Genomic DNA, 12138 nt, shown 5'->3' with positions numbered 1-12138 from the left:
GAACACCTCTGATAACCTCAAACATTTCATCAGTATTAATTTCCCAATGGAATCATCACTGACCTAGTGACCTGAATTTTCCATTTTCTGAGACCTCTTGGATCACTAACTGTTCATCCCTAATTTAATCATGACATCTCACTCAAATGGTTTTTAGTATGTTTGAAATGTCCAATAGTGATTAATGGCAACAGTGTATCAGTTCCATGATGTCACTTTATGAAGTAAATCAAATTCAACCCCTTTTAGGTTTGTTAGGTCTCAGTCATTTGAAAATGTATGCCGCCATGTAATTTTAATCACATGAATATTTCTACTGATTTCACTACAAATCATTCATATTATTGAGCTAAACCATGTACAGGTGTTAAAAAAACCCACCCCAGAACAGACATTACAGATATAGAGCTCAGTAACACCAATTACACAACTAGATTACATAGTCAACCAGCCAAAATTTGTAGATTTAAGCCGGCAACTCTAATTTTTGCGTCTGCACCTTCATATTATGCACTGAGAGCTCTTTGACAAAAGAAACAAAAAAGGTCATTACAATCATGCAGTTAAAGCCTGTACCATGCACACCCACAAGAATTCAATTCAGGTTACGTGGGCGTTCTCTAGCAGAAGCATTATCAGATAGCATTAGCTATTTGATCGGCCTAGAACTTTACACTACCTAACAATGAAAATGGACTTTTATTAAGCAATTCTGTCATCTCACGGCACAGCAGCAAGTTACAACATCATTACAGTACAGTCCCTAGGCTGGTTGGAGAGAACAAAGCATCCTTCCCCTTCTTCTTGAACACCACCTTGAGAGACTCTGTGCCCACCAGACAAAATACTGAAATACTGCTTGCATCAGTTGCTAGAAACCATCACTAAATAAGATCTTGAAACAGTTTCAATAGCTACCAAACACTATGGGAATAAAAAGGTGCAACCACCAGCAGGGTTAATCCCAACTGCACCCTGTTGAAAAACAAACAGCTAAGTGAATCCAGAGCTAGCCACTGCATGAAGCTTAGTCTGTGTCCATGCTTATCATGGGCAGCAACACGATATAACACATGGCTGGGAGCCAGAGTCTGTAAACACTACTACTGGGTGTAAAATCCAGAAATTTGACATTAGTATAATAGACAAAACCATCTATTTTAGGAAGAAACATATTCTATACATCTCATTTCTCAACCAGTTCTGATGAATGCAGATAAATACAGCTGCTGATAACAGGGACTGCAAAATTTATTCATGTAAAGTTATGCAAATAAGTCTACACTGACCATTACATAAAATTAAATATCAAGGCTTTTCCTATGCTAATTCAGTGTATAAGTCTGGAGCAGAGGAATCACCAATTTTAAGAAAAGGAATTAAATTTTCATTAATGTTCCATTACCTGAGGTAGAAAAAAAATGTACTGCATGTAATTGCTCTGCAGGCTCCTCTAGCTGAATACCCACATTATTACACTGTAGCATTGCTATGTAAATAGACAAGGTAAATGGCTTCTCCAGACAACATGCTGTGTGCACCATCATGTAAAAATTAAGGGATGCTCCCAAGAAACACACAAAACAGTTCCATCTGTCTTAAGTAGGGATATACTAAGAATAAAACTAGTGATCACTGTACTTTATAAAGGCAGTGTCTTACTGATTACAACACAGTAACAGATATACTGAAAATCTAACCTTCTCTCAACTCATTTGTTTCTTTTAAATTACATGTTCTTGGACCCATCTGCGAAAACTGGGAGGTTAATTATGATAGTACATTGCATAATTCCGCAGCTAAATGTTGAAGCAGTTCTACATAAATGCCATATGTTTGTCTTAGAAAAACTAAAAAGATTAATTAGGAGGCCAAGCCCAAGACTTTGGAAAGTAATACTCTGAACACAATTAGATCATTACACTGTGTTCTATGTAAATTGAAGTTTTAATCAGTAGGTAAAACATTAGTCATGGCAAAAAAATAATAACCAAAAATTCTAAATTGCATGTGCCAGACTTCTTTTTTACTGACATTGCTTATAAAAGGACAGTATGCACAAGCCAGTCACAACAAAAGACAATTTAAATTTGTTACATGCTTTTGATGAAGGAACTATCTGTTAAGAATTTCAGTCCTCTTCTTCTTACCTACATTATCCTCACCTATTTTAAAGTTACTCTATCACATCAGTAAAGAAAAAGCTCTAATAAACGAACTATAACTAGGAAGCAGAGTAAGGAACCAGTTTGAAAAGTCAACTGAGCGGTCTAAGGTCCCTCAAGAGCCTTAGTAGCCACTTCTCCTTCTCTGAACCTCGTCTAGTCCAGCCTTCCACTTTTAGCACACTCCAGTACAAAGCACTGTCTCATATAGCCTCCACTCTCCTGAGGAAAGTAAAGGGTTATTTTGGCCTGATCCATAAATCACCGATGGTAGAGACCTTTTCCACCAAATTCAATACACTCTGGACCATATCCAAAACATTAGTTATTTTACTCACCACATATTCAAAGACAAGTGTCAAGGTCTCCTTGGTGTGAATGATGTCATGAAGCAGCACAATGTTAGCATGTTTCAATCCTTTCAAAAGAGAAGCTGAAAAGCAAAACATACATGTTATCTTAAAAAGGATCCAAATATTTTACATCAATTGGCTTTTTTTTTTAGTGACTTGGATGATTTTTTTTTGACATCAGAGTTTCATAACATGACAACCAGTAGTTGTACTTTAGTATCTTCTATGTCCATGAGTTCCACACATTCAGTGTGTTTGAATACCATGCTTTTCCATTCAGTGCTATTTTCTTCACCTTGTTGGTCAAACTCAACCTCACTTTGAGGCAAAAATGAGCTGAGGCAAGAGATGCTTTCCTTATGCAGCTTCCTCTAAGTGAATCAATCACTCGCATCTGATCAATCAGACACCAAGTTTGCTTCTACACTTAAAGATAATTCTTGGATAAAAGTCAAGCATGTCTTTTCAGAACATCATCTTTCCTATCCAACACAACAGAGCTGCTTTCTAAACAAAGCACAACATCTATCCTAAGAATAATGTTTTAAGCAATAATTCTCCTGTCTCTCAAACATAACACAGGTTTGATGGAATCATCTGTGTTAGCTCATGAGAATAAATACATGGTATTTTCTTACCATAATTTTTTTTAATGGCACTAGCTTGTGTTTTCAGACTACTGACAAACAAAGACTTACCGAGGGAACTTCCAGGTGATCTCCTTCACTAAATTTCTTTTACACCATCATACATATTTAATATGCATACCATATTACATATTTAATGTTCCACAAGACATGGCGTATTTTAGCAATATATGCTGACAAGCCATGTGTTGTTACCAATGTCATTCTGTCGTTGGTGTCTTGTCATCTCATGCATATATCTGAGCAGGACTATCAGTCACCACAACAAAGTAAATAATAGATACAAAGATATGCAAATGAGTGGCATATTTCTGTACTGAATAATGTGGAACTTTCTTCTTTCACAAAAGAGGAAGGGTGTCAGAAACAATGTGTGTCTCTCTCCACTACTGTGCAAAATGGAAGCTAGGGAGCTTCCATGGCACTGCTACTCCTTGCTGTCCTATTGAGGGTGATCCATCAGGCTGAGGTAACTCCAGGGGTCATCTGGCTTTGAATTAGGGTAAGTACATATCATCTCTCATACTGGTCTTCAAGAGATCGATTCGACAAGCTGATCACTCTAGGAAGCAACACAATAGCAACATGGCATCTGGCTGAATTGGTGTTCCTCTACAAGCATCCTCAGCAGCAAAACATCAGAGCTCACACTAGGCAGAAGGTAGAGAGCAAAGGAGAAGATATCATACAGCAGCTTCAAAGCAAGCGTATCATAGATATCCTGATGACAGGATTGCAAACCTGCGAGTAAACTCCATGACCAGGAATGAGGCAACCCTTCAACCTGGCTAAAGAGGTGAGAAGAAATATTTCAAAAGAGCTTGCTTTGGCATGCACTCCACAACTCACACTATTCAGAGTCAGCAGAGACTCTCTTTCCTGTGCTCTGAATATGTTGCCACCAAGCTGTAAATCGGCTATTGCAATTACAATTATTCTTTTTAAACATTTGATCAGTGCATCTCTAGTAACTTTTAACATTCCACAAATTAAGCAGAAGCTTTTTTTCTCAAAGGAAGAGCCAAGCACAATTTTCATAGGATCCTCATCTTAGAATTTGGAGAATTTCTTAGAGTAAAAGCTCAGAGAGATTTGGATATGTTGGTTTTTTAAAGGACAACAATGAAAAATTACTACTGAAAAGGTATGGATACAAACAACAGATAATCAGAACAACTGTTCTGAAAGGTACCTTGCACCAGAAATGAGAACTTTTAACCTGGAGAAACCCCAGGAAGAGTTCACCTGCAGTAACTGAGCTTTTACCAGTTCTTCCCTCAAACCTTGTCAAATGACCATACATGCAGAGACACTAGGAACATAAAAACTACCTCCTAGCAGATCCTGCGTTGAACTGTAATAGTACTTATGACCTCTGTCAGCTTTTGCTGTTCAGATCACCACCTGAGGCCTTTAATTCCTCTAGTTGGCCATTACTTTATTGCTAAAATCTGTATATGGGTCATTAAAGCTTAAACAGTACACTGAAAGCAGCTTACCCCGAGGACTTTGCAAATACTGTCTTCCCTCTTCAGTCCCCTCCCCCACTCTTATTTATCTTCTCTAATATCCAATTCTCCCATTTTACAGCTTCAATATTCAACATCTGCCATATTTTACAATAACTACAAAACATCAACTGCAGGGTGAGATATCTGTCCTCTCCTTTAGTCCAAGTGAAATACAGTAAATAATATAGTAGAGCAAAATCATCTTAATTACACTACTCTTAAACTGTGGAAATAAGAAGCAATTCCACTAACAATTTATATTGTGAGAAACCAAGCATAACTGGTGAAAGTAAGAGAATTACCGCATGTGCTCTTCTGTCAGAACTCTTGCCAGTAAGGTTGCCTGTCTTTGTGAAAATACTGCTTTGTTGTTTAAAAAAAGGGGGGAAAAGGAAATTAAGAAAAGAAAAAAAAGTTTCTGAAATTGGAAAGTTGTTTCTTCCTCCAAAGAGTACTTTAAAAACAAAATGAAATATGAACTGATGGTGCTCTGTGGGTTTTTTTTCCGGAAACATCCCCTTTCAGAACAAACGACCAATACACCTCCTCTTTTGGGCAACTTCTTGCTTAAAGCGTATAGAACTTTGGATGAACTCCACTAACTCAAAGACAAAACCCAGAAATTCACATCCAGGAGAATGAAAAGGAGTCCAAGGAATCTATCAGCATCAGCCTGAGACAAGCCTGACTTCACCTTTGAAGCTGCCAATGCAGCTGCTACTGGAGCTCAACAAGAAGTCAGGTGCTGCTGTGCCTGGTGTTACTTCTGGAACAAAATAACTCTCCCAGAGAATGCCATCTCCATCCAGTGATTATCACCCACCAATTTCACAAAGAGTTGTTTTCTTTTAAGATAAAAAGACTAAAATATTGTTGAAAAAAGCATCGCAACATTCCACAAGAGTGGGACCAACATACTAGTACACACTGTATCCTTAGCATGTATTTTTAACAACAAAATTATGTAATTCTGTTTCAAAACTGCTGTCACTCTTTTTTTACCCTTGGTATTAAATGTAAGATAAACAGATGGCAGCACTTTAAATTCATTTCCCCGAAGAGTTTTGAGGACACACAGCGGCAAATAATGCTAAAATGCTTTTTTAAAAACACTTTGGACAAAATATTATATTCATTTGAATGGGCAGGTGCTTGTTCTGTCGTCTGTGTTTGCACATTCCCTTACAGCAAATTCTATCAGTGACATACTTCAATAACTAACGACATCCAAGATGATAATTTCTGTGACTTGTACACAAGTTCATGACCTGAGTCACCAGAAGTACTAACACTCAGCAATTCTCCATCAAGGACTAATAACCATATTTGCATACCTAAAGGAAACTCATTGTATTTGCTTGAATAACCATCACAGACTTCTCCTCCAACAAGGGGATGCTCTCATCTATTATGAGCTCCTGGCAAGCTGCCTTATTGCTTGTGTTGGCCAAGGAGCTTTTTGCTGTTCCCAGATGAGCTGAGTTCTAAAGTATGCTCACTCCATGAGCAAGCCAAGCCAGATGGACTGTAGCCAACTCTTACCCAAAACCTGAGTAGCATCAGAAAATTAGGGCTTTGCTCCTTGCAGGGTTTACAGCATCAGCTCAAGTCTGACACTCCATTAACAAAGCTTTGTGACTAATGTCTTGACTTACCTCTAGAAGACTTGTTTTGCAAAAGGCTATTTCAGCATGCCCATAAAGTAACATTTCACAGCTCTATGTCAAAAATCAACAAAAGTAACTATTACTGTCCATTTCCAGGCCACATGCAGGAAAAACTTTTCACTAGCAGCACTAGCAAAGATGGTACTTTCGGACATGATAAGTACATTAAGCTTGAACATTAATTATGGTCCTCAGATCATCCTACCACAATTAATTCAGTCTTGCAATTCCTGACTATCGTCTTGTTCTCACTTTGTGAAAAATCACAAATCTCCACTGTGGCCCTTGACAGAATCACCCATGATTTCCAAACTGTCTGATATTTCCGTGACCTGGAAGCTTTTCTCAGCAGTAGCAGAAGAACTCAACTTCATACTGCTCGTATTCACTGTAATGTACAACTGCTGCTGATACTCCCTTGAATTTCCTACTATATGCAAAGGCTGTGATATTCCCCTAATTTTTCTAAAAATTATAGCTAAGAAAATGCCTGCTTTACTCAGTATATAGTAGTTGAGGTGTCCTCTGGGACATGCATCATGTGCCATGCACCAATGCTCATCATTTCCCATGCTACTCCTCACATACAGTGTTCACCCTTTCTCACTGTCACTCTAGGAGGACATGTCTCATTGGGAGACTCTTACTCTTGAAGACAGCACATCATGGCAGTTTGCACCTATCTAATACTGTTAATGCAACTGTGCATCTTTGCTGCCCTGTTTAATTTCTGAGACACCAAAGCCACACGCTCTAGTCAGTACACAAATTTGTGAAAGCAAGTAATTTGTTGTGCTTCAGAGCCCAACAACGTATCTGTAAAATTCTGTGGCTTGTCACACTCTGCAGACACAACTGTACTCTCTAACAGAGTGCCAACTTCCTCGCATAAACAGTTGGGTTCAGTCTCTGAGCTCTCCTGGAAAGGCATATTTAGTGAGAAAACATTCATAGGTTTTTTCCCCTCATCATGTCTTCTGAACAAACATACTCAAATGTGTCTTACTGCCTGCACAAACTACAGAAGTTCTGCTTCCCTTCCCAGCAACGTATGTTTCCATCTACACATCTTTTACAGCAATTTTTAAAATTTTGACTTGGAGCACAATGTCTATTATGCTCCTCATCCACTTCCCACATGGCAGAACTTTCTGCATGCAAAACGCTACTTACAATTCTAGCACAGAGACAGGAATTCAGCACTCTGTTGGTTTTGCAGTAATAAATGTGCAGAAATTTCCACCTCAGAAATGCAGTCCCCAAATCTACACTTCTCTATTTTCCAGTTCACCCATCTGAAATAATTTACTATGAGCAAATAGCTTTGCTTTCCTACAACCCTAATACAACAAAATTCAATTCAGTGAAAACTATGCATCCTAGGTAAAACCACACTGACCACAGACTTCCCATCTTCACACCACAGGATATATTCTGCAGAGTGATCATTATTTATAATCCCAAGTAATTGATTCAAGAGCTGCACACCTATAAGTGTGCAGAACTGGCCAGCTTCCACTCATCTTAGTGGACACAATGCAATAAAGATATATAGGTCATTGTTCAGCTTTGAAAAAATTGCAGGAGAAAGTTTCTTAACAAATTTCAAAAGAATCTGAGCTACAGGAAGAACAGAAAAAGCATCAAATTGTTCCAATGCACTATTACATAGGTTTAGCTGAATTACCTTCTCTACAGCCAATTCCAACCTCATGACAGTCTCTTCTAGATTTAGCAAATGGTCCTTATTCTAGTTCTCGTTAAGTCAAAAAAAAAAAAATACAGTCTGGCATTAAAGAAGTGCACAGTGTCTCACATCCTTGCAAGAAAGGATTTGCTAGCCCTTTGACCGTAGGCTGCTTTGCTGGAGGGACTACATGGATCACATTAACTGCTTCTACCTTCGCCGGCTGAAATTCAGGCTGACACAAGTGGGTTGAATGTTTAACCAAGTACTTTTTTTATTAGAGAAGTTTCTACTTGCTGCTCCTACTTAAAAGTTGTAGTATGTTCTTAAAGAAGAAATTCAGAAAAAGAGTGTGTGTAACAACACATAGACACCTTCAGAGGTGGTTCTTGCTGTGGCTGTAGTCCCCTAAGCAACAGGCAAGTCACAGACCTGCTGAAACCCCTTTGCCTGTTGAACTGGAACAGCATTGAAAGGACTGGTCAAATAAGCTCTGAAAAGCACTACAATATATTATTCTAACAGATATACAGAAGACTGCTGCCATATGAAATGAATGACTCTTTCATTATAATTCTAGATATAAATTTATGCATGGTGCATTGTTCCCAATGCTCTTCAGACACAAGTACAGATGGAGGTTAAAAATAATGAGACATTATCCTATTAAAGCCAGACTCTCATGGAAAAAGGCTGTAATATGCTGCTCCTATCTTGCAGCAGCCAGTTATATCTGCGCTTTACTGTCCATTTCAGTATTCAAGGAGGAAACTGTGTAAATCAAAAATATGTCAACGAGTACAGAAAACAACTCTACAATGCACATAGCATGTGAAAGCAGGAGTCTTTCTATCTCTTTTTTATGCATGCATAGCATGCCTACGACTAGTAGCACAATCTACTTATAAAACTGTCACTGGTTGTTATTAGTCTTATTGCTGAATTTCAGACACAGTTTTCATATAAATATCTATCTACCTTAGGATGACTTCTTTGGAAGTTTTCAGTCTAAACAGTTCCTACCATCTTCAAAAAAACCAGGCTTTAGTAACAACTTCTGTAACCCACTGAGTAACTTTCCCCTTGAAAGAAAAAAACAACCTCTAAACCTCATGTTTTGGAGTAGAGACTCAAAATCTGGAAATAAAAAGGCCTTTAAAATAGGAATACACATTATGCCATCTCCATGAAAATTTGGCCAAGTTATAAGCTTTTGAAATCACCTCTTTGGGTCAGACTATCAGCAGTGTGAAAGGAAGGAGGACTACAGAAAAGGGGAGACGGCACAAGGGGCTGTGATTCACAGTGGAAGCTAGGACAGCTGGATAAGGAGAAAGAAAAGGCAGAGGACAACCGAACAGCCTTCACAGGTGGAAAAATGCAGGGAGTAGAAAGTGAGAGCATGTAGACAAGATAGAAAAGGGACAGGATGCTGTGCATGGGGTGGGCAAACACTCACACTTAGGGGTAAGTAGAAAAGAGCCTACAGACACTAGCACATATTCTCCACTGACGCCCATATCAGAACCCAAGATTCCCACAGATTACCAATCCACAGCTTTCAGCAGGAATCAGTGAAAATGCCTGGCAGTTTTCCTCTCTCCTCCAGTTTCAGTCTACAGACAGAAGCAACCCATGACAGCTACCAGCTACCGCTTCAGTTCAAGCAGGACATGTCCATATGAGAGCCTGCAAACATGATGAAACATTGGAGTGCAGATGCAACACCAGAAAACGGAAAATGGATTTCCACTAGCCTTTTCAAACACTTAGAAAATTACACAAACAAAAATCCAAATTAAAATAAAGAATGCCATGCCAAGCGCTCAAAGTGAAGACGGACAATTATAGGGGCTTCTGCAATGCTAACTCAGCTTCTCCAAGATACACATTCCTGAAGTCACTACCTTGAGATAAACCAGGCTACGAGCTTTCAGCACACAGCCGCTGCATATCTGTCTTGCACTTATCTCGCACTTTGACAACCTGTAAGTTCACAGCCTAACTTATCCTGCAGTGATCAACTTGTGTGCTTGTACCCATTAACTGTTCCCAGCTCTTTCATTTTTTTACAAGTGGTTGCTTAAATTTTAGTTTTATATAGGCCCAGGTATAAACTTGATCCAGCTTTAGTTTTCAGTAGAAGGACCTTACCCATCCATCAGAGAAGCTGAAAAGTCCACCAGGAACAAGTCAAAAGAAAATCAACCTGATCTTTACCCTTACCTCTACCATTGGCTGAGCATCACATTATGTCACTCAAGCTGATATCATCACCATGTTCCCCATGTTCTGGACATTTCAACTTCTGATCTTCATTCACGCTTATCAGAACTGCAGAGCGCACACAGGTATTACAGAGCCCCAAGCAACACTGTACACTCATATTACCCAATGCTATGCAAGTACTTTAGAAGTAATCTCAAAATCATCATTTAAAAGGTCTCTCAGCAAGTGGGGTGCTGAGAAGATCAAGAAATATTTAAATAGAGTACAATGACAAGCGTTCTAGAAAATCTCAAAACCATCTGTGTTTTAATAACGCACAGTAGGTGCATATAGCCAGAGCCACCCATCAAGAACACAGAATTAAATTAATCGTTCATCATCTGACAGAGGCAGAGATCACGCAGCAGGAGCAAACATGCTGCTGTTGTGTAATTAAAGAACGAACAGTACAAGTAGAGGGACCAAATTAAGTTTTCACAGGTAAACTTAATTCTGACAACTTCTAAATTATTGACTTTGCAACCGTAATAAAGATCCTCTGCTGTAAACAATATACCTGCAATATTAGTATTACACTATCTAAATGAGTGACCTGAGTACCAATACTGAAACTCGTGCCCTGCTGAAGTCAGTGAAAGTTTTGTTACTCACTTTTCCCAATGCATCAATATGACAAGAAATCACTTAACCGTATGTACCTGCAATGAATGATGTTTTTGTACATAGAAGACAGAAAGACATCCTAGGAAATAATTTAATTGCATTAACATCAAACCAAGTTGCCTACCAGCATACTTTAACCACTACTTACAAATAAGGAACTCTACAGAAAAGCTGTTTTTTAAAAAAATTACTTTTGCTTTATTTCTCAGTGGGTCATTTCCTTCAGCAAAAACGCTGCATAAAAAGCAGGCAGATTTGTCAGCACACACTTTAGGCTGCAGAAAAAAAAAAAGGCTTGTGGCATATGTCTTGCTATTTTTCAAAGAGGGAGTGATACAGGAGCCTTTAAAGGATCATGTCAGTTTTCTTCGTCTGGGTGGGTGAGGCTCAACATGCCCCTTCACCCACAGCTGGAAAATAACGCTGGAATGAACATGGCATTGCTTTGTCTCTTGTGGAATGATTTAGAAGTTAACAAAGGCAGTCTCAGTAGAAAGGTGGCAAATACTTATTTTTACAAATATTTTAGTAAACAAAATCAATCACAGGGAAAATAAGGCATAATGTTCTGTAACTGAAAAGAGACAGATATAGAGTGAGTATGGGAAAAGAACGAGAATTTCATAATAAAGTGAATTAAATCCAGCCATAGCAAAACTTACACTAAAAAACAACTCAAAATAACGAACTATGAGACTTTTAAACATAATTAGAACATGAATAATATCTAGAAAATTTAGAAAACTTTTTAAGGAGAAGAAATAGCCTTAATTCTGGCTAGATCTCTTTGATGCTTATTATAATATTTGTATTAAATTTTTCTTTCCCATCCAAAAAGATGCTAAGTATGCAAACTACAAAATGGCAAGATCCCCACAAGTAACTTGCAAACTGATTTCCAACATGGAAAAAAAAAAGCAATAAAGGGACGAAACAAGCTGGCAGGCACTTCAGCAGCAAAACCCAGTGACAGACTAAATCTCGTGAAAGGGATTGTTTCAGGAACTGCTAGCAATGCTGTATCACCATCATTGGTGGCAACACTCCTGGTCATCCACTTTGCAATCACATCATCTGAAAAATACGATTTAAGCGTTCTTTTCACACGTAAAGGCCCAATCAGCTCACAAGGAACAGATATACTGTCCTCTTTCTGCCTTTGCTCTGTGGTCTCTGGGTGTTGCCTCAGTTCCCACCCCGTCATTTAATTGTCATT

At 38.5% G+C, this 12138-nt stretch overlaps 1 protein-coding gene across 6 annotated transcripts in view; it reads right to left on the bottom strand.

Moving 5' to 3' along the window:
* Positions 1 to 12138, bottom strand: part of CDK14 (cyclin dependent kinase 14) — a 321627-nt gene that overhangs the window by 184362 nt on the left and 125127 nt on the right. For all 6 annotated transcript variants that reach the window (XM_074835205.1, XM_074835223.1, XM_074835248.1 and 3 more), the window contains one exon: positions 2504 to 2598. In XM_074835205.1, the coding sequence (XP_074691306.1) occupies positions 2504 to 2598 (95 nt within the window). The remainder of the gene's footprint in view (positions 1 to 2503; positions 2599 to 12138) is intronic.

Source organism: Strix aluco, chromosome 1, assembly GCF_031877795.1.
Source record: "Strix aluco isolate bStrAlu1 chromosome 1, bStrAlu1.hap1, whole genome shotgun sequence".
Taxonomy (NCBI): domain Eukaryota; kingdom Metazoa; phylum Chordata; class Aves; order Strigiformes; family Strigidae; genus Strix; species Strix aluco.
Note: the sequence above shows the minus strand (reverse complement) of the source record. Positions and strands in the feature narration are given on the sequence as shown.